The sequence below is a fragment of the Grampus griseus genome (genome assembly GCF_964374135.1).
Source record: "Grampus griseus genome assembly, chromosome: 9".
Classification (NCBI taxonomy): Eukaryota; Metazoa; Chordata; class Mammalia; order Artiodactyla; family Delphinidae; genus Grampus; species Grampus griseus.
The window spans coordinates 5,107,166-5,129,927 of NC_139003.1; the positions used below are offsets into that span (position 1 = coordinate 5,107,166).

The 22,762-nt window shown below is 38.5% G+C and overlaps 1 protein-coding gene across 16 annotated transcripts in view; it reads left to right on the forward strand.

Moving 5' to 3' along the window:
• Window positions 1-22,762, forward strand: part of KMT2C (lysine methyltransferase 2C) — a 294,524-nt gene that overhangs the window by 91,975 nt on the left and 179,787 nt on the right. For all 16 annotated transcript variants that reach the window (XR_014297239.1, XM_082662534.1, XM_082662543.1 and 13 more), the window contains exons 3-4: window positions 13,108-13,246; window positions 21,185-21,385. Coding sequence is in view for 15 of the 16 variants with exons in the window: in XM_082662534.1 (XP_082518660.1) it covers window positions 13,108-13,246; window positions 21,185-21,385 (340 nt within the window). In the remaining variant the exon portion in view is untranslated. The remainder of the gene's footprint in view (window positions 1-13,107; window positions 13,247-21,184; window positions 21,386-22,762) is intronic.

Below are 22,762 nucleotides of genomic sequence, written 5' to 3' on the forward strand. Positions count from 1 at the left end.
TTGCTTTTCTGTAAAGCTTTTGATTTCTCCATCACATCTGAATGAGATCCTTTCTGGGTAGAGTATCTTGGTTGTAGGTACTTCCCTTTCATCACTTTAAATATGTCATGCCACTCCCTTCTGGCTTGTAGTATTTTCTGCTGAGAAATCAGCTGTTAACCTTATGGGAGTTCCCTTGTATATTATTTGTTGTTTTTCCCTTTCTGCTTTCAGTAATTTTTCTTTTTCTTTAATTTTTGCCAGTTTGATTACTATGGGTCTTGGCATGTTTCTCCTTGGGTGTATCCTGTATGGGACTCTCTGTGCTTCCTGGACTTGGGTGGCTATTTCCTTTCCCATGTTAGGGAAGTTTTCAACTATAATCTCTTCAAATATTTTCTCAAGTCCTTTTTTTTCTCTCTTCTCCTTCTGGGACCCGTATAATGCGAATGTTGCTACGTTTAATGTTGTCCCAGAAGTCTCTTAGGCTGTCTTCAATTCTTTTTTCTTTATTCTGTTCCACAGCCATGAATTCCACAATTCTGTCTTCCAGGTCACTTATCCGTTCTTCTGCCTCAGTTATTCTGCTATTGATTCCTTCTAGTGTATTTTTCATTTCAGTTATTATATTTTTCATCTCTGTTTGTTATTTAATTCTTCTAGGTCTTTGTTAAACATTTCTTGCATCTTCTCGATCTTTGCCTCTATTCTTTTTCCGAGGTCCTGGATCATCTTCACTATCATTCTGAATTCTTTTTTTGGAAGGTTGCCTATCTTCACTTCATTTAGTTGTTTTTCTGGGGTTTTATCTTGTTCCTTCATCTGGTACATAGCCCTCTGCCTTTTCATCTTGTCTGTCGTTCTTTGAATGTGGTTTTTCTTCCACAGGCTGCAGGATTCTTTTCTCTGCATTCTAATATGTGCTAGTTTATGTAAATTTTGGGCAACACTTGAATAGAATGTATAGTCTGTTTTGTTTCCTTGGGTCGTGTATGAAAGTTGATATCCATTTATTAGAGTCTACCAGCCAGGATATTGTTATTAAAAGTAAAATAACTCGGGGCTTCCCTGGTGGCACAGTGGTTAAGAATCTGCCAGCCAGTGCAGGGGACACAGGTTCAAGCCCTTGTCTGGGAAGATCCCGCATGACGTGGAGCAACTAAACCCGTGCGTTGCAACTACTGAGCCTGCGCTCTAGAGCCCGCAAGGCACAACTACTGAGCCTGCAAGCCACAACTACTGAAGCCCACATGCCTAGAGCCCCTGCTGTGCAACAGAGGAAGCCACTGCAGTGAGAAGCCCGCACATCACAACAAAGTGTAGCCCCCACTCGGTTCAACTAGAGAAGGCCTGCACACAGCAACCAAGACCCAACACAGCCAAAAATAAAATAATTAAAAATTAAAAAAAAAAGTAAAATAATTCAAATTCGAAGAAAGAATGAAATCTATGGGTCATGTACTGTCATGTTCAGAGATCAGATGGGTTTGAGTTGGCTTAAGTCAGCCTCACTATTGTCACAAAATTCCTGGTTCATTGTATCTCTCTGCCTTTTTTTTAGTCAGCTGCATCCTATGGCTGGCTCCCCTTGATGGAAGATGGTTGCCTGCAAACTTGGGTACCACATGATTTCTTGTCCATATCCCTGGAGAGGGAGCGTGACTCTGTATCAGCTAAACAGAATTGGAGGACCAGTTTTTATCATATGTCAATTGCTGATCCAGTCTGTTTCAAAAGTAAACCAATCTCTGGTATCCAAGTACCATAGTCATAGTTCACACCTAGAGTTAGGAATAGGAGCGGCATGATGGCTTCAGTGGCAGAGAGGCATGAAGTGGTGCCGAGGGGGCACTGTGCAGGTCATGGTTATAGATTCTGTTTGGGGGTCCTCCACTTGCTTCTTAACGTTTTATCTGCTTCCTTTGTTAAGGGCTGGGGCAGCTTATATTTTCTTCTGCTTTGATTGAGCTGCATTGATCTGTAGAATCCATCCTTCATTTCAAAAATGGTTTTTTCCATAGAATCTTTGAATATTTTTTTCCATTCAGTCTATTTTCCTTGTTAAGTAGTAGTAATTATGCATATTTGTTGTATGTGTTATTCTTTTTCTTTGACTAATCTTCTTTCATCATCTTCACTGTTTTAGATTCTTCTGTTTTCTCCAGTGCATCCACCACATCCCAACATTGTCTTCAGAGTTACTGTTGCTTCATGTGATCCTCTTGTTTTCAGTTCTGCAGTTATTTTGATTTCTTCAGTTTCTTTGCTCCAGCTCACACTCAACGTAGTAGTGATTAGTGGTAGTTGAGGTTCTGGAGCCACACTGCCTGTGTTTGAATTCAAACTCCTCTGCTTATTGTGTTTTTGAGCAAAGTTCCTTGACCTCTTATCTTGCCTCCTCATTTGTAAAATGGAGATGATGATAGTAGCTCTGTTTTGGGGCTACCCCGCCATGGGTCCCTTGCACCTGACACATCTTGTGTATGCCAGCAATGGAAGGCCTTGGCCACTCCTTACCTGGGCCTTTTCTCAGGGTTGTGTTTGCAGTGAGCAACCTTGAAGAATGAGGTCGTGTATCCCTCTGGGACAAAGAGCAGGTTGTTTAATGCTTTTACTATAAAAGCAGTGGTTTCCCACACTCTTCGTTCCTTGTAATACAGTTCACTGAGAGTGCAGGAGTCCATTTGGGCCCATGGTTTTGCCCCCGTGACACTTGGGGGCCAGAAGGGAACTGACAACAGTATCCTCATGCTTCTGCTGCTTGCTGTGCAGTGAGTAATACAGTCCTTTTGTCTTTGATCCAGGAGTCTTGTGTCTTCTGCCAGCATCCATGAAACAGTAACAGACTAACTTATTAGCTTGTGTAAAGTCCTAGGCCAGGCAGCCGTCTTCGTAAGGTTGTTGTGAAGTTGAAATGAGTTAATGCGTTTAACCACCTACAACATTGCCTAGGACATAGTAAGCACTTACTAAATGTTAGCCATGAAGATGTCTCTTTAAATATCCTCATATTATTTGCATTGGATTTTTAGGCCTAAATAAAGATAAGGCTCAGAAGAAGATTAACATTGCTATAAATATCCATTATTATATGGTGAAGATGTATATTGTAATTTGTTGGGTTTATTTAGTTTCTTTTATTAGTTGTGAAAAATGAGTATCCATTAAAAACACATTTTTAAGAAGTCATATAGAAAAACTAAAGGAAATATTTTTAACTAAATAAAATATCCAGAGAGCAGTTGAATTTTGACAATTAGTGTCCTAATTAATGTCCCTGTGGTTTTGAGGTCTTGATAAGTATCGGAGTCTTCTTCTTAATTCTTTTGTGCTTACATTAAAAAATCATATTAAAAGTATAATACTAATGTATATTTGTGAAAATTTATGAAACTATGGGTAAGTATAAAGAGAATAAGTTAGCTGTAAAAGTGTTAGCTTCTAGGGACCCACTGTTTGACATTTTTTTGTATTTATTTATAGTTGCTTACATTTTAATGTCTTTACATGCCCTCTGAAAGTGGTGACTATCCTGATATTAATGAGTGTCAAGTAGTTTAATGAATAAAGATAGAATAAGTAAAATATTTGCTGTTTATCATGTGCTAATTCTTTAGCTTTATAGCACAGTTTGGATGTAGTAGATACATTAGATTCAGTGAGCCACACACCACTGGAAAACGTAACTGTCGGGCTGCAGACTTTTTTTTGAGCACCACTGTTCAAAAGAAGGAAAGGACATGATTACACAATTTCTTAGATATACGTTCTTTTGTAGTCTTAGTACTATAAAGGAAGCAAGGAAAGTATTGCCAGTTCTGGGGAGGTAAAGGAAGTTAGGAGAGAGAAAAATAATTTTTATTCTACTTAGTAGTTGACTAAATCATAGAAGCATGCGTATGGTTTGGATAACTAGTAGAAAAATGGATGTTCGTGTTGACTAACGTAATTACCAAATATTAGCCCATTTAAAAATTTATATTTTTCTGTGCTTTTTCTAATTTATGTGTTTGTGTATAATAAGATTTATCTGCTTGCTTTGTATTACACAATGTTTAATTAATCAGTTAATTAAACAATTACTGAACATCATCCAGGTTGTGTGATAGGCTCTGGTTTGTAAAACAGATAAAGTAGCTGCTTTCATAGAGTATATAGTCTAGTGGGGTGCTGTCTAGTGGTACACTTTTTCGTGTCACTGACCCCTATGGCAGACCCTTTTCCAAATAATGTTTTAAAACTAATAAAATAAAATTGCAAAGATAAATAGTTATATTGAAATATTACCAAAATAGAAAAAAGCCAAATTTGTAATTTCATAATGTGTTCTTTATTTATTCTTAAATCATAAAATCTAATTTATAATTATGGTAATTTTGAAGTAGTGATGAGGGTAAGTGATATTTTGGGGATATCTGCAAGCATTGAATGTGATAAATTATCTGCTTTCTATTGGTGACGGAGACATGAGTATGGCTGTACAACTCTGCTTGTGCGTATATTCATGATGAAATGGGTTTATTTTAAAATTTTAAATCTCAGAGGTCAGTATAAATAAAGATGTAATTTCTCCCTCCAGCATGCTAGAACCCCTGATTAAATACAATCTAAAAATTAAAAGATAGGATGCTTTGCTTTTAATTTATTTTATTTTTTAAAATTGAAGTATAGTTGATTTACAGTGTTGTGTTAGTTTCTGGTGTACAGCAAAGTGATTCAGATACATATATCTATATATCTATATATCTTTTTCATATTCTTTTCCTTTATGGCTTATTAAAGGATATTGAATATAGTTCCCTGTGCTATACAATAGAACCTTTTTGTTTATCCATCCTATGTATAATAGCTTGCATCTGCTAATCCCAAACTCCTAATCTGTCCCCCCTGCTGAACCATAAGTCTGTTCTCTATGTCTGTGAATCTGTTTCAGTTTCATAGATAAGTTCATTTGTGTCATATTTTAGATTCCACATATAAGTGATATCATATGTTATTTCTCTTTCTCTTTCTGACTTACTTCGCTTAATATGATAATCTCTAGGTATATCTGTGTAGCTGTAAATGACATTATTTCATTCTTTTTTATGGCCGAGTAATATTCCATTGTATGTATATACCACATCTTCTTCATCCAATCATTATTTAGTTTGTTTCCCTGTCTTGGCTGTTGTAAATAGTGCTGCTGTGAACATAGGGGTGCATGTCTTTTCAAATTATAGTTTTGGCTGGATATATGCCCAGGAGTGGAATTGCTAGATCATATGGTAACTCAAGTTTTTTGAGGAACCTCCATACTATTTTCCATAGTGACTGCACCAATTTACATTCCTACCAACAATGTTCCCTTTTCTCCACACCCTCTTCAGCATTTGTTATTTGTAGACTTTCTGATGATGGCCGTTCTGACTGCCGTGAGGTGGTACCTCATTGTAGTTTTGATTTGCATTTCTCTAATAACTGGCGATGTTGAGTAAAAAGATAGGGTGCATTGAAGGGATGCACTGTGTATTGGTAAGGAGGCCATAATTGGACTCTAGAATATTTTTGACATCTTATAGTCTATTACGCTGTCATGTTGGTGAGTTTGCTGAATATATTTGTAGGATACATACAGCTCTTTCAAAGAATTATTTAACCTTTGGGGGGAAATTTCATATTGACCAAGATCAAAATATTTTATTTCCATGAACTTTGCTGTGAAGTAAATGTTCTTACTACTTTATAATTTTATTCAGTAGTGCTTAAGAAGTAAAGAGAAAAACTCTATATTTTCAACTTTCATCTCATTCTTCATATTCAACAAATGATTCCTCAGTAACATGGTCCTAGTAAAATATTAACATTTCGGTTTAACATGAATTTATTCATAAAACTTATGAGCTATGATCAGATCAGATATTGTACCAGGCAGTGTGTAGTAGTGGAAAGCGCACCCTTGGGCTTCGGAGTTACACAAATCTGATTGTGTATCCCAGCTTTGCTTCCTGTTAGCTATGTGACCTCAAGCTTGTTTAACTTTCAGACTTAGTTTCCTTATCTTTTTTTAAAAATAAATTTATCTATCTATCTATCTATCTATGGCTGTGTTGGGTCTTTGTTGCTGCGCGGGCTTTCTCTAGTTGCAGTGAGCGGGGCTACTCTTCGTTGTGGTGCACGGCCTTCTCATTGTGGTGGCTTCTTTTGTTGCGGACACGGGCTCTAGGCTTGCAGGCTTCCATAGTTGTGGCACGTGGGCTCAGTAGTTGTGGCCCGCAGTCTCTAGAGCGCAGGCTCAGTAGTTGTGGCACTTGGGCTTAGTTGTTCCGCGGCACGTGGGCTCTTCCTGGACCAGGGAACGAACCCATGTCCCCCTGCATTGGCAGGCAGATTCTTAACCACTGCACCACCAGGGAAGTCCAGATATTCCTCTGTTTTTTTTTTTCTTTGTTGATCTTTACAACTTATTGGTTTTTTAAACTTCTTTTTTTTCTTACATCTTTATTGGAGTATAATTGCTTTACAATGTTGTGTTAGTTTCTGCCGTATAACAAAGTGAATCAGCTATACATATAGATATATCCCCATATCCCCTCCTTCTTGCGTCTCCCTCCCACCCTCCCTATCCCACCCCTCTAGGTGGTCACAAAGCATCGAGTTGATCTCCCTGTGCTATGCGGCTGCTTCCCACTAGCTATCTGTTTTACATTTAGTAGTGCAGATATGTCAGTGCCACTCTCTCACTTCATCCCAGCTTACCCTTCCCCCTCCCCGTGTCCTCAAGTCCATTCTCTACATCTGCGTCTTTATTCCTGTCCTGCCCCTAGGTTCTTCAGAACCAATTTGTTTTTAATTCCATATATATGTGTTAGCATATGGTATTTGTTTTTCTCTTTCTGACTTACTTCAGTCTGTATGACAGACTCTAGGTCCATCCACCTCACTATGAATAACTCAATTTCGTTTCTTTTTATGGCTGAGTAATATTCCATTGTATATATGTGCCACATATTCTTTATCCATTTGGAATATAATTGCTTTACAGTGTTGTGTTAGTTTCAGAGATTACTCTTTTTTAAAAGAGAAGAATTAAGTGAGAGAACTATTAGGCACACTTAACTTGTCCTTTTAGTTTCAGCTGGGCTTCTGATACTTTTCTGAAGCCTTTCTAAATTATATTTTCCACCTCTTCCCTTAACTCCCATGATACCTTGTACCTCCATCATGTCAGTGATTGTGTCCTGTTGCCATCATTTGCTATTTCCTGAATAGATCCATTAAGCATAGGGATCCTGACTCTTTTTTTTCCCTATTAAAGAGTTGTTTTCTCATATGTACCCTGATAAACACAATAAAATAGACTGTATTTTTGTGCTACCATTGGACTAGAATGTGTGGTACATAGTAGTTACCCAAAATTTTGTTTGGTAAAAAAATCATTCTAAAGCAATGATTTATTGAATCCCTAGCAAACAGCCAGGAGGTGCTAAATAAATGTTCTGTTTATTCCTGTTACTTCCCACAATACAGTTTAATAATGTGTGATCTGGTGGGTGATATCCAACTAGATGGAAAGTAAATACATAGTTATAGTATGTGAGTGTAGGTAATCAGAGTAGCAGCTACATACCTACACTTACTGTATACTTAGGGCGTTAGGCTAAGTGCCCAATGTATTCTCTTTTTTGATCCTCAGAGACAGTTTTATAGTAGCTGGCATTAGCTATCTGTTAAATGATTAGCAAACTGAAATTGAGATGAGGTTAATTAAGCAAGTTGTGAAGGTCACATTGCTAGCAAATGACTGAGATATGATGCAAATTCTGGACCATTTGACTGCAAGCCTTTGATTTTAACTAAAGCAGCAAAACAGCCTTTGCTATTAATTTTAAACTTTTTTGTGTCATAGAACCAACTATTTAGGATTAATCCTAAGTAAGAGTAAGAGTCATGGGAGGTGGAATGGCATTGTGTAAGGGCACGGTTAGAGCTAATTTACAGTTGTGTCCCATTTACCTATGTATCTACAAAGGTTTGCCTAGAGTGCACACGCTATCCAAGTTCTCTTAGGTTCTTTAGTGTAGTTACCACCCACATGTGACACCTGGTGGTTTGAGTTTACACACAAGTAGGTGCTTTGAATAAAACCACCCCACTCTGATCATCCCCAGGGTTGGAGAGGACTCCATCTTTCTGGTTTTAGAGCATTTTGAGACCAATTGGCTTTGTCAGTATTTTAGGTCAAAATAAGGAGAAAGGTACACTGGAGATTTTGTATCAAAAGAAAAATATAACCCTTAAATTTTTAGTTTTTTTTTAAATTTATTTTTGGCTGTGCTTCACGTCTTGTGGGATCTTATTTCCCTGACCAGGGATTGAACCTGGGTCCTCAGCAGTGAAAGCTCGGAGTCCTAACCACTGGACCACCAGGAAATTCTCAACACTTAAATTTTTTTTTTAAAAAGTATGTGCTTGTTCTTATTTGCGCATTTCTGGACTGTAGTCATTTGAACAAATAGAATCCCATGAAAGGCAAAAACTGCAAAGTGGCACAGGTTGAAAGGCCAGCTTTCTTGCATTAGGCACAAGTACAGGATGGTGTTTGAGGCATTTTTATTAGTTAACTGCAGGTAGCCAAGTACTTGCATCAGAACCGTTCCCTCAGTTGTCTCTGGGTTCACAGTCATTTCATCCAGAGCATCTCTGGATGACATCTCTTGTTGGATATTTGGGTTTCATTTCAGCCAGAGTAGTCTGTTTCACATTCTGCTGCCAAACTCTGACAGTCTTTCGAAGACTTGGGCTAAGAGAGGAGAGGGACGTAAACACTAGTTTAATTGTCCTGCCTTGACTTTGACAGATAGTGAGACCTAACATTTCTACTAAATGAAGAGTGACAGTCAAAAGAAATAGGTTATATTATTACATGTAGTTTCACATATTTAGGGATGCCTTTTTCTATTTCTATTTTGTGGCTGGAACTGTTCCCTAGGAAGCAGTTATAGGACTTTTCCTTGTTCCTTAAAAAACAAATGATTAAAACAACAAAATCCAAACCAAAAATAAGACCAAAACACACCAATCCTTATTGGATCTTTGGCAGATCCAGGTTAGAATCATGGGCAGAGCCAGTAGGAAAAATAGCTAGAGGAGAATATTCCTTTTTTTTTTTTTTTTTTAAGAAAACAGAACTCTTAAAGCCTGCTTTACTACTGTCCTCCTTGTGGATCAGGCCTGTTCCTGGTCCCATTTCTTAAAAACGAAAAAAAATCCCTTTGTCTGAATCTGTTTTTTTTCCCCTCTGAAATTTCAAAAGTTGTGTACCTGAAGACCTACCAACCCACCAATAACATTCATATTTAACCTACTGTTTCTTTCTAGGTCTAATTTGAGAGAGAGAGAGAGAGAGACAGGCAGAGAGATTGTCCTCTTACTTACTTCCCCTTAGTTATAAACAATAAAGAAAACCCAAAGAATGTTTAAAGTGTTATGTGTTTTATTTTTCAGGGGGAGAAAAACAACAGAATACCTGAGATTGTGCCTCAATTTGCTAGAAGAAAAATTCTGATTAGAGGCCATAGTGGTGGTTAGCAACATATTAAGAGAGAACGGACAGGCCATACCTATTGGAGGGACCCTGATTTGGGGGGAGGGGGGGATGCAGGCTAAATGGTGCTGGTTCTTAGGACAAACGTGTTCCCAGGGATGTGGTGACATGACCCTCATCCACCTGCCTCATTGTAAGCTTCTGAGGCCCTCTTCTTATTCCTCTTTTACAGTTCTCATTTCTTCTCTTGACTCTTACCCTTTCTTGTTACCTAGTAGTAGAAATGGTACAAAAAGGGCATACCCCACATGTGCTCTGGACATCTCTGGGTAGAAATGAAATGCTTCTTTAAAGGTGTTTTTATATATGGTCATTTTATAGTACTTTGAATATTATAGGCAGAGAGAATCTCTCAAGCCGTACTGTATTCCTTTCTGTCTTTGGTTGTAAAAGTGCTAGAGGGCAGGCAACGCAGAATAATTCCTGGCTCTCTCCAGATGCTTTCCCTAGAGCTCTGGAGGCAGCTGGTCTGCTTTTCAAGTTATTGCAGGTCACAGCACTACCATATATTTTGATACAGCATAAATGGTGTCAGTTGATTTCCAAACACTGCTATCACTGTTCTCTCACCTACTCACCAGCCCGCCTATTTTAAGTTTTTGTTACGGCAGTGCTCCACACCTGATGCTGGTTTCTGTGTTAGAGCATGGGTTAAACTGATGTAACAGAGATGTCCAAATACAGCAGTGGTTTAAATAAAACATTCATTTTTCTTCCGTGTAATATTTCTGAGAGTGAGAGGTCCAGGCTGATGGGGTGACTTTGCTCCCTGTGGTGTTTTTTTTTTTTTTTTTTTTGCGGTACGCGGGCCTCTCACTGCTGTGGCCTCTCCCGTTGCAGAGCACAGGCTCCGGATGCGCAGGCTTAGCAGCCATGGCTCACAGGCCCAGCCGCTCTGCGGCACATGGGATCTTCCCGGACCGGGGCACGAACCCGTGTCCCCTGCATCGGCAGGCAGACTCTCAACCACTGCGCCACCAGGGAAGCCCTGCAGATCTTTTTATAATCCTTGTTTGATACAAATGTATTTTGTATTTGTAGATTTGATTCTATACCAATTTTGTGGCTAGAAGTAGGCAGGAGAGACACCGTGATTAATAGGCCCCACAAGCACTTAATTTATGGTCAACTTTTCTATTTCAGTTTTAAAAAGAAACATTTTATTTTATTTTATTTTAACATCTTTATTGGAGTATAATTGCTTTACAATGGTGTGTTAGTTTCTGCTTTATAACAGTGAGTCAATTATACATATACATATATCCCCACATCTCTTCCCTCTTGCATCAAAAATATGGAACACTTCACGAATTTGCGTGTCATCCTTGCGCAGGGGCCATGCTAATCTTCTCTGTATTGTTCCAATGTTAGTATATGTGCTGCCGAAGTGAGCACAAAAGAAACATTTTAAATAGGAAAACCAAAACCCTATGTTTGATGCCTCATTGCATCATTAATTTTATGATTTGACAGGATTTACAATTGTTTATAATTATTTCTAACTAAAAAATTAATAGTTCTCAAAATTATTCATTTGTCAGAATAGTTCCCTAAAATTCATTTTGAATCTAGAAGACTTTGACAGGGAAGTCATGCTAATCTGAGAGGTAAGAAATCAGATTTGATGTGAAAGTGAGTGTTCAAGCTGCTAGATGTGCCTCGTATGCAGTTGAAGTATGGTCTGGAGCTCAGGACAGGAGGTAGGGTTAGGGATGTTGACTTAAAAATCAGTAAGTCAGGGACTTCCCTGGTGGTGCCATGGTTAAGAATCCGCCTCCCAATGCAGAGGACACGGGTTTGATCCTTGGTCAGGGAACTAGATCCCACATGCATGCCGCAACTAAGACCTCACATGCTGCAACTAAGGAACCTGCCTGCCGCAACTAAGACCCGGCACAACCAAAAATAAATAAATTAAAAAAAAATCAGTAAGTTGGGCCTCCCTGGTGGCACAGTGGTTAAGAATCTGCTTGCCAGTGCAGGGGACACTGGCTCGAGCCCTGGTCCAGGAAGATCCCACATGTCACGGAGCAGCTAAGCCTGCGAGCCACAGCTACTGAAGCCCGTGTGCCTAGAGCCCGTGCTCCACAACAAGAGAAGCCACCGTGGTGAGAAGTCCCCGCACCACAACGAAGAGTAGCCCCCGCTTACCACAACTAGAGAAAGCCTGCGTGCAGCAACGAAGACCCAACACAGCCAAAAATAAATAAATAAATAAATTTATTAAGAAAACACACACACACAAAAGACGAGCACGTAAAGGACACGTAGAGAGCTGTACTCACGTTCAGAGGTCTCAGATCAGCTGAAGAGGCAGACACTAGACCGTTCAATTAATCTTTGTTAACAAACTCGTGAATTAATCTTTGTTAACAAACTCGTGAAGTAGCTTTCTGATTTTATGGGGAGTGAATTGAAGCTGAGAGAGATGACGTCTACATAAAGTTGCCTAGTTTGTAGTTGGTGGAACTTGTCCTCGTGACTCCAAAGCCCATAGTAATCCATGATATCTCCCTGTGTTTAAGAGGTGAAAAGCATTTCACTAAAGAGGGAGTGAGTACTCCTTGGTGCCAGATGAATTTCTGGAGTGTTTGAAGGCTTGTGAGTAGCCCGGGATTATTTATTAGTTCTTTTGCCACCAGTGAGGTGGCGAGAACAGTGCTGTGGTTGGAGGATGGATGCCTTGTAGGAAGGGTCTGAGGTGGAGGGCAGCCACTCCAGAGTCCCATTGCATGAAATTTGGTGGTGAAAGGAAGAAAAGACAGGAGGAGCTTAAACGACTATAAGCTTTTCTTGTTGGTTGGTTGGTTGGTTGGTTTGAGGATAGTGGTGCAGAAAAGTATGTGTAAATTTCCAGTTAGAAAGGAAAGATGGAGCCAGGAGCGTGGGGTTGCATCAGGAGCGCTAGTGCAGGGATCATGCCTGTTAATGTCTAACAATACAGTGTGAGAGACAGGGTGGTGGATATGTTGTTTTATTTAAAGAGAGGAATGATATTAGGGGTAATGGTGTTTGGAAACCCTCTCAACAGTTAGGTTGCCTCCTAAGAAAGTATGTGTGAGGTGTTCGGGGTTGGAGTCTTGAGGATAACTGAAAAAGGCACTGGAGTCAAAGGCACTGTGTTCTTTTCAGTCATTTAACTTTTAGAATGGCTGATAGAGGCCGTAATGCTTGTTTTAAATGAATGATAATTTCAATTTATAACTTACCAAGAAACTTTTTTGTGAGTCACATTTGTTGTGTAGAGGAACTGCTATAATCCTGAAAATAAGGTTCTTAACAGTTATTATTAAGATTTGCGTCAATTGTAATTTGGAAAAGTATGCCCTGTTTTACATTATTTTGATTATCATTTTATAATATAGAATAAATATAAACAGTACCATTAATTATATATATATAAGCTTTTCCTACGTTAGTTAAGTATTGTCATTTGTTGCTTCATTATTTTTCCTTTACGATGTATGCTTTATAGATAAATTCACTAAAGATTGGTGTAATGCAGAATGACTTTTTGTATTCTCTTGTTTACTGTTAAGCAGAAATCAAAGAACAATCAGCAGAAGAAGATGCTGAAGCAGAAGTGGACAGCAGCAAGCAGCCAGGCCCAGCCTTTCAGCGTTCTGTGTCTGAGGAATCTGCAGCCTCCCTGGTCTCTGTTGGTATAGAAGCCAAAATCAGGTTAGAGAATGAATGCAACTGGATTGGAGATTAGTGACGGGCAAAAGAGCAGCGAGTTGACTGTAGAGGGAGTTCAGAGAGTGCAGGCTTAGGACAGAAAGCTGGGTGGACTTTTAGAGCTGATAGCTCTGCGCGTGGCTGGAGTGAAGCACGTCCGTGGGCTTAGGTGGCTGTAGAACTGTGTTACTCTGCTCTCCTCAGACCAGGACAGAATATTTCCAGGATGCGATCGATCCCTAGAAGAAGAAAAAAGTCTAAACTTTTAGCATAAGAACTGATTTTTTATTTACTTGTAAACTTAAGTTTATACTCTTGTTCTTTACCCTCTCTTCATTCTTTAAAAAAAGAAATACAGGATGTGGTAACTTCTCTGTGTATCATTCAGCTTAAGTCTTGTAATTTTTTAGATCTTAACTTGGAAGCCATGAATAAAACTGGAACCATCCATCAGTTGAATATTCCCATCTTCTTGAAATGTTTCCTTTCTTTTGCTTTTGTCACATCTGCCTCCTCATTTTGTCTTTTGCTGGCTTCTGTGCAGACTCCCCACCTTTATCACGTTGGAGTCCTCAGGTCGAAGTCCTCGGCGTGTTTACTTTTATTATTCAGTCCGATAGTTAGGTACTATCTGTGTGCTAATAAAACCCCACATTTATATTTTGAGGGCTGAGCTTTCTCTGAACTCTAGACTTTGCTCTCCATCTGTCTGCTTGATATCTCCATTTGGAAGTACACTAGACACTGCACCCATAACATGTCCACAACCACTGTTGATTCTGACCCCAGGCCTGTCCTAAATCTTCTCCCCAGGATTTCTTCATTTCAATAAATAATACCAATATTCACCCAGTTGCTTAGGCCAAAACCTTTTGAGTTAGTCCGTGATTTCTCTCTTTTCTCGTACCTCACATTCTAAATTTTGTAGCCCACCTTTAGAAGATATCCCAAACCAGTGCTCACTCTCTTAACTTGCCTGCCATCTTACTCCAAGGCCTCTTATCCTTAGGGGGCTGTCGTTGCCTTTTAAGGGGTCTCTCCACCACTTCTCTGCTTTCCCCAGTCCACATTGTTCTTAGCACAGTTGCAGAAATGATCATTCTAAAATGTAAATCAAGTTTCTCCCAAACTCTCTTTTGGCTGTCTCTTATATTTAAATTAAATATATAAATTACATTAAAAATTTCAGGGACTTCCCTGGTGGTACAGTGGTTAAGACTCTGCGCTCCCAGTGCAGGGGGCCCGGGTTTGATCCCTGGTCCTGGAACTAGATCCCACATGCATGCTGCAACTAAGAGTTCACATGCCACAACTAAGGAGCTGGTGAGCTGCAACTAAGGAGCCTGCCTGCCACAACTAAGAAGCATACATTCTTCAATTATGGAGCCTGCCTGCCGCAACTAAGACTGGATGCAACCAAGAAAAAAACAACAAAAAAAATTCAGATTCCCACTATGTTCTACATCTTCGGGAAGGTTTTCAAAATAAAAGAGTAGGATGAAAAATAAATAAAACGTAGCCCCCACCACGTTTACCCTCTATTTCTGCTTTATTTTCGTTTGTTGCACTTTTTATTTCTCCACAGTTCGTTTATCTCCCTTACTGTCATGTGAGCCCTGTGAAGGCAATACTTTTTCCCTTTTTTCCTGCTTTTTATTGCATTCATAATTTTTCCTATTGATTATACATTATATTTTGTTTTGTTTTTGAGATGGTTTTCCTTAAGGCTCATGTTTCTGTACCCTGTTGAATTTAATTTTGAAAGAATTTCAAACTTAGAGTTCGGATTGATTTCTTAGTCTTAGCAATATGAATAATGATTTATCATATTTTCATATCTCTTTGTATCTATCATCTATCATTTCATTTTCTAGTTATTTAAATATATACTTCCTATTTTGTCTTGGCCCCCTAACATTTTTCATATTTTGAAAAATTCAGGTTTTTATATATATATATATATATAGTAAAATTACTGTAAAATTCACCCGTGTAGTGAGTTTTGACAGTTGTATACTGTCATATAACCACTACAACAACAAGATAAAGAACAGTTCCATCATACTAAAAAAATTACTTGATGCCCTTTTGCTGTCATTCCTGATCCCATCTTCTGCCCTAGGCAGTCACTTACCTGTTTTCTGATTCTGGCCTTTTTAACTTAGCATATTTAATGCATTTGACACTCATTTATGTCATCGCATATATCAGTAGCTGTTTCCTTTTTATTGCTGAGTAGGATTCTCTTTTATGGAGGTGCCTACCACATTTTTTTTTTTTTTTTTTTGCGGTGCGTGGGCCTCTCACTGTTGTGGCCTCTCCCATTGGGGAGCACAGGCTCCCGACGTGCAGACTCAGCGGCCATGGCTCACGGACCCAGCCGCTCTGCGGCATGTGGGATCTTCCTGGACCGGGGCATGAACCCGTGTCCCTGGCAGCGGCAGGCGGACTCTCAACCACTGCGCCACCAGGGAAACCCCATTTTTTTTTAAAAAAATAAATAAATTTATTTATTTATTTATGGCTGCATTGGGTCTTCATTGCTGCGCGCGGGCTTTCTCTGGTTGTGGAGAGTGGGGGCTTCTCTTCGTTGCGGTGCATGGACTTCTCATTGCGGTGGCTTCTCTTGTTGTGGAGCAGGGGCTCTAGGCACGCAGGCTTCAGTAGTTGTGTCACATGGACTCCGTAGTTGTGGCTCGCGGGCTCTAGACTAGAGCGCAGGCTCAGTAGTTGTGGTGCACGGGCTTAGTTGCTCCACAACATGTGGATCTTCCTGGACCAGGGCTCGAACCCATGTTCCCTACATTGGCAGGGGGATTCTTAACCACTGCACCACCAGAGAAGCCCTCTACCACATTTAATTTATCATTTTCCAATTAAGGGATATTTGGATAGTTTCCAGTTTGGGGCAGTTATGAATAAAACTGGTATAAATATTCACTTGCAGATTTTGGTGTGAATGTAGGGTTTTTATTTCACTTAGGTAAAAATCTCTAAGAGAGAGGTCATTTTTCAAGGAGAATGCCGAAGTATTTTCCAGTGTGACTGTACTATTTTGCATTGCCACTAATGATACAGCGTGGCTTGGCAGGATGCTTCTTATTGTTCTGATTCAACTTTATTCTTAGGTGAGCGCTGTGTCCCTAGGTCTCAGGGGTCCCGTCATTGTCTCAGCTAGTGGAGACCCGTCATGGTCTGGGTGTACGCAGTCTTGCTCCTCCTCCGGGGGGAGGTTCATCCCATCCCTCATTCATTCCTCCATCTGCGGCTGGTCTTGACCATTGCAGGGCAGAGACTTTTGCTCTCCTTTTACCAGTCTGAGGCTTTTCTTTCTCAGGGAAGATGAAGAAGAAAGATCTTTGTGTCTTTCCCATGTCTCTGCTGTTGTCCTGCCCAGGCTTTTACCATGACTGGTACATTCTCAGGACTCCTCTCCATGCCCGAGTGGTGGGCACGAGCACCGGGGGAGGTGCATGGAGAGAAGCTCGTGAGTGGGTTAGAATTCCCCTGTGTTTGCGGGTCCTGGGTGTTCTGTACTCTCCTACCGCCACAAACTTGGCTTTTAGCAGTTTATAAAATTTTCACTGAACTGTTTAGCCTGTTTGGATGACATCCAGTGAGTGGCCTCTTCCTCAGATTAAGCAAGGGCTTGTGTCTCTTCTTTTCTTGGAAGTGCCTTTCATTCAACTGCAGGTGAATCGTTTCCTCTGCAACTTTTGTAATCTGCTGTGTTCAAGAAAAGTGAATTTGTGGATTGTCTGCTGAGTTTTTGCTGTGACAGTGGGAGCAAAGTTCTTTGCAGCTTTCTACTACATCCAAAGCGGAAGCCAGGGATTTCCTTTGTGCCACCCTTTAAAGTTAACAATAAATTACTCTGAGATATTTGACAGTCTTTATTTCCTACATCCCTTGTAACATTTCCTAATTCTTTAATAATTTGAATATTTCTCTAAAAATATTTACATTGTGGGTCTGTTGTGTGGTAAAATTTCTCAGGTCTTATAGAAACCTGGGAATAATTTTATTATACCTTTACATTTGAGTTATGGTTTTGGATATAAAATTGAAGGTTAAGATATTTTTTGTCAATACTTTAAAAGTATTTCTCCATTTTCTAATCAGTGTTGTTCATAGAGTTGCTGTCCATCTCATTGTTGCTCCTCATAGGTAATGTTTCTAGGGGAAGAAACAAACTAGAAACAGGGTATGCTGAAAGAAACGTAAGTTTAAAGCTTAGAGAAAATTATAAATAAGAAAATTTAAAAAATTAATAAGATACTGGCAAAGGAATTTGGTGGATAGTATCCTTTAGGCAAGAAGAAAAACATTTTTTCCCCTATTTGACTTTATTTTTCTGAAAGTAGACCACATTTAATCACGCGCACGTGTGTGTGTGTATGTGTCAGTATCAATGGACAGCACAGTTTATCATGAAGTTGAAATACGTAATATTGGAAAAACTTAAATAGGTGACTTGTATAAACAAAAGGTAATTAGTCGAGAGAGGTCCAATATGAATTTAACTTGCGTTAAACATTACCTGAAAAGATTATTTCCATCACCTGTTAATGTAAGACATTATGAAAGTTCCTGAGGTAGATACTACAGAGGTGATGGTGGGAACTTTAATGCTTGAGAAGAAAGATTTGAGTACAGCAGCCATAAATGTGTTGTGAAGAGAAGATATACCCAAGAGGAGCAGTTCTTTTAATTCTGTTTTTTTTCTAAGATCCCTTATCAAGCATATATTCCATAAGTATATATTGGTTTTTGTCCTTTAACTTTTTAAATGGTTTCTTTTTAAAAAAAATTATAGATTTTATTGTTTAGAATAACTTCAGGTTTACAGAAAAATTAAGCAGATGGTACACAGAGTTCCCCCTCCCCAACCTTTCCCTGCCTCAGTTTCCCCTAATATTAGTATCTTTCATTAGTGTGATACATTTGTTGCAACTGATAAACCAGTATTGATACATTATTATTATTATTATTTAAATTTATTTTATTTTTGTGTTTTCGTTACTGCGCGCGGGCTTTCCTTAGTTGTGGCGAGTGGGGGCTACTCTTCGCTGCTGTGGATACATTATTATTAATTAAAGTTCATAGTTTACATTCATTCTCTGTGTTGCATATAGTTCTGTGAGTTTTGATAAATGTGCAGTGCCATGTACCCGCCATTAACTGCAGTGTAGCATATGAGGTAGTTTCACTGCTCTAAAAATCCAGTTTTGCCTATTCATCCCTTTCCCTCTCCTCTTAAACCCTTTCTGTCTGTTCCCCTGTCCCTCATCACTAACTGCTTAACCCACTTAAATTTATTTTTTTATATCTCTCTGTGTGTATGGTATATATATTATGCATAAAGAATGTTCCATCAAGTAGTTAAGTAAAACTTGGTCATCACTTGTTTTACATAGCTGGGATATAATTGAGTGGCCATTAAACTGTACCTTCTTCCCCAACCTTAATTTTTTACTTTCTTTATTCCTTTTTAATACTTCGAGATTTTTTTTTTTTTTTTAAAGAGAATTGATGGTAATTTATTTTCACTGGGCAAATCATGGAATGGTGATGGGGAGTTAAATTTAACTTATTCAGAATACCCCCAAGGAGCAAGAAAAAGTATATTTCAGTCTCTGTGGAGAAAAGGAAGGTAAAAAGTAGGATAAGAAATTAAAACACTTGGATGGCAAAAGTAATCTGATGAAAAATAAGGAACTGGGTTAACACACAAAATATCACCAACTAAATTCAAGGATTAAAGGGAGTTTTTTTTTTTTTTTTTTTTTTTTTGCGGTACACAGCCCTCTCACTGTTGTGGCCTCTCCCGTCGCGGAGCACAGGCTCCAGATGCGCAGGCTCAGCGGCCATGGCTCACGGGCGCAGCTGCTCCGCGGCATGTGGGATCTTCCCGGACCGGGGCACAAACCCGTGTCCCCTGCATCGACAGGCGGACTCTCAACCACTGCGCCACCAGGGAAGCCCTTATAGGGAGCTTTAAAAAGTTAGACATCTCTGTTATGTTTGTGTAGATTAAGGGGAAATTTTAAAATTCCATTCAGGTTCAACTATTTTTATTTCATGCTCACATAAAAGAGTCTCTTATTTCTTAGACCAAAAACAGATAGATGGTCTCCAATTTATGATGGTTCAACTTAAGATTTTTCTGCTTGCTTGCTTTCTTTCTTTCTTTCTATTTACTTATTTTTTACATCTTTATTGGAGTAGAATTGCTTTACAGTGGTGTGTTAGTTTCTGCTTTATAACAAAGGGAATCAGTTATACATATACATATGTTCCCATATCTCTTCCCTCTTGCGTCTCCCTCCCTCCCACCCTCCCTATCCCACCCCTCCAGGCGGTCACAAAGCACCAAGCTGATCTCCCGTGCTATGCGGCTGCTTCCCACTAACTATCTACCTTACGTTTGGTAGTGTATATATGTCCATGCCTCTCTCTTGCTTTGTCACAGCTTACCCTCCCCCCTCCCCATATCCTCAAGTCCATTCTCTAGTAGGTCTGTCTCTTTATTCCTGTCTTACCCCTAGATTCTTCATGACATTTCTTTTTTCTTAGATTCCATATATGTGTTAGCATATGGTATTTGTCTTTCTCTTTCTGACTTACTTCACTCTGTATGACAGACTCTAGGTCCATCCACCTCACTACAAATAACTCAAATTCGTTTCTTTTTATGGCTGAGTAATATTCCATCATATATATGTGCCACATCTTTATCCATTCATCTGATGATGGACACTTAGGTTGTTTCCATCTCGTGTCTATTGTAAACAGAGCTGCAGTGAACATTTTGGTACATGACTCTTTTTGAATTATGGGATTTTCTCAGGGTATATGCCCAGTAGTGGGATTGCTGGGTCATATGGTAGTTTTATTTGTAGTTTTTTAAGGAACCTCCATACTGTTCTCCATAGTGGCTGTACCAATTCACATTCCCACCAGCAGTGCAAGAGTGTACCCTTTTCTCCACACTCTCTCCAGCATTTATTGTTTCTAGATTTTTTGATGATGGCCATTCTGACTGGTGTGAGATGATATCTCATTGTAGTTTTGATTTGCATTTCTCTAATGATTAACGATGTTGAGCATTCTTTCATGTGTTTGTTGTCAGTCTGTACATCTTCTTTGGAGAAATGTCTATTTAGGTGTTCTGCCCATTTTTGGATTGGGTTGTTTGTTTTTTTGTTATTGAGCTGCATGAGCTGCTTGTAAATTTTGGAGATTAATCCTTTGTCCGTTGCTTCATTTGCAAATATTTTCTCCCATTCTAAGGGTTGTCTTTTGGTCTTGTTTATGGTTTCCTTTGCTGTGCAAAAGCTTTGAAGTTTCATTAGGTCCCATTTGTTTATTTTTGTTTTTATTTCCATTTCTCTAGGAGGAGGGTCAAAAAGGATCTTGCTGTGATTTATGTCATAGAGTGTTCTGCCTATGTTTTCCTCTAAGAGTTTGATAGTTTCTGTCCTTACATTTAGGCCTTTAATCCATTTTGAGCTTATTTTTGTGTATGGTGTTAGGGAGTGATCTATTCTCATACTTTTACATGTACCTGTCCAGTTTTCCCAGCACCACTTATTGAAGAGGCTGTCCTTTCTCCACTGTACATTCCTGCCTCCTTTATCAACTTCGAGATTTTTAAATCAGGTTTAAAAGAAAATTGTTTTTCTAAGCACAAACTATAATTTTTTGATTTGGTATATTTACTACTTTAAAAAAATCATGCTATAGAAAAGTAGAATTGCAAATGTATAATTTTTATTGAACTTAATTGTTCTTACGGTATAGATATTTTTAAATGCTTTGCTTGCACTAAAGACATAATATTTAATTTTAAAGCACAAGTATCTGCAATAGTCTGGAACTTGAAATAGTTAAATAAAACTACTTCTCCTCTCTGTCTTCCGTACTTTTCATTTCTACCAGTGAACAGCTCTGCGCTTTTTGTTACTGTGGTGAAAAAAGCTCCTTAGGACAAGGAGACTTAAAACAATTTAGAGTAACGCCTGGATTTATTTTGCCATGGAAAAACCAGCCTTCTAACAAGAAGGACGTTGATGACAACAGCAGTGGAACTTGTGAGAAAATACAAAACTCAGCACCACGAAAACCAAGAGGACAGAGAAAGTAAGCAATTTTGAATTTAAGTGGTTTGTAACGCAGTTTTTTATTGCGATGTTTATGAATATACAAATGGGATTGTTACTGAACAATTTTTTATGTTTCCAACATTCATACGATGCTTTATGACTCACCATTAACCCAGCAGACACTCATTTTCTCAAAATTTCTTTCTTATTTAGAAAAAAGTTTAAGCTAGTTGTGTATTAACAAAAAAGAAGAAAACTTTAAAGAACATAATATAAGGAAGGCTAGAGGGGATTCATGGAATTTATCTATATATGGAATGAAAATTTTAGAAAATCAATGAGATCTTTCTTTCCTTTTTCTAGATAAGTTTTAAGTAGTTTGTAAGAGTATAACATAAAAGAATAGCAAAACCAAAGTGGTTTTACCTGTGTGTGTCATTTATTTATTTGTTTCTGCGGTTCAGAGAATGTTGAACTGTCCTGTAAACTCTTACAGTACAGTGTTAACTTTCTTTCCTTCTAAATAATCATGTGCTGAGAATTCCCTTTCTAAAGTCAAAGAAGATGCTCTTTTTTTAATATGAAACTATTTACATATGTTGTATACCTGAAACTAATATAATATTGTAAATCAACTATAATTTTAAAAAAAGAATTTACTATTTGTATAACTATATATGTGTGTCTATATTCATGGACCTTATAGTTGCCCCAAACTCTTGTCTAATATGTTTGCTTTTGGAGTTAATATTTTTTTTATATGTTGTAGGTTCGTTTGAAGGCCATCTTATTATGTGGACTTGGCTCTGGTAGTTGAGGGAATAGAAGTTTCTGTGGTTGATGAGAAAGTGTAAAAATTAATTTAACTTGTAAGGCTAACCAGCTCTGCCCCTTGAGGGTGATGATGTAATCATCCAAGTGCTTCTCTGGCTTTTATCCAAAGTTAAGTACTAAGGCATTGTGTTGTACTTACTTGATTGGCTTCTTCTTTTGGACTGCTGCCAATGCCTTGAAGACCTAAAGTAGGAAATGAAACAATAACAAGAAAAACCCTTTTAAAAGAATTTAAAGTGGAACAGCTTAAGGAAATTTAGAAGTATTGTATTTATAGTTTTGGTGTTTTTAAAGGCCATAGCTAGCTTTACCTTTCGTGATCAGTTGGGAGCTCACTTTCTAATAAAATATATCAAAAGTCCAGAAAACTTATGTCCATCGGTCATTAGTAAATTTACTGGACTGGACCAGGTTATATCGTATATCCTCATGTTCTGCCTTGAATAATGGCAATTAATAAACAACTGTTCTGGGAAATACAGTTAGGCTTCATTTATTTATTTATTTTATAAACTAAGTTAATTTTTACTGAAAACTTCATGAGCTAAAATAATTATGTAAAAATAGCCTTGGTTTAATG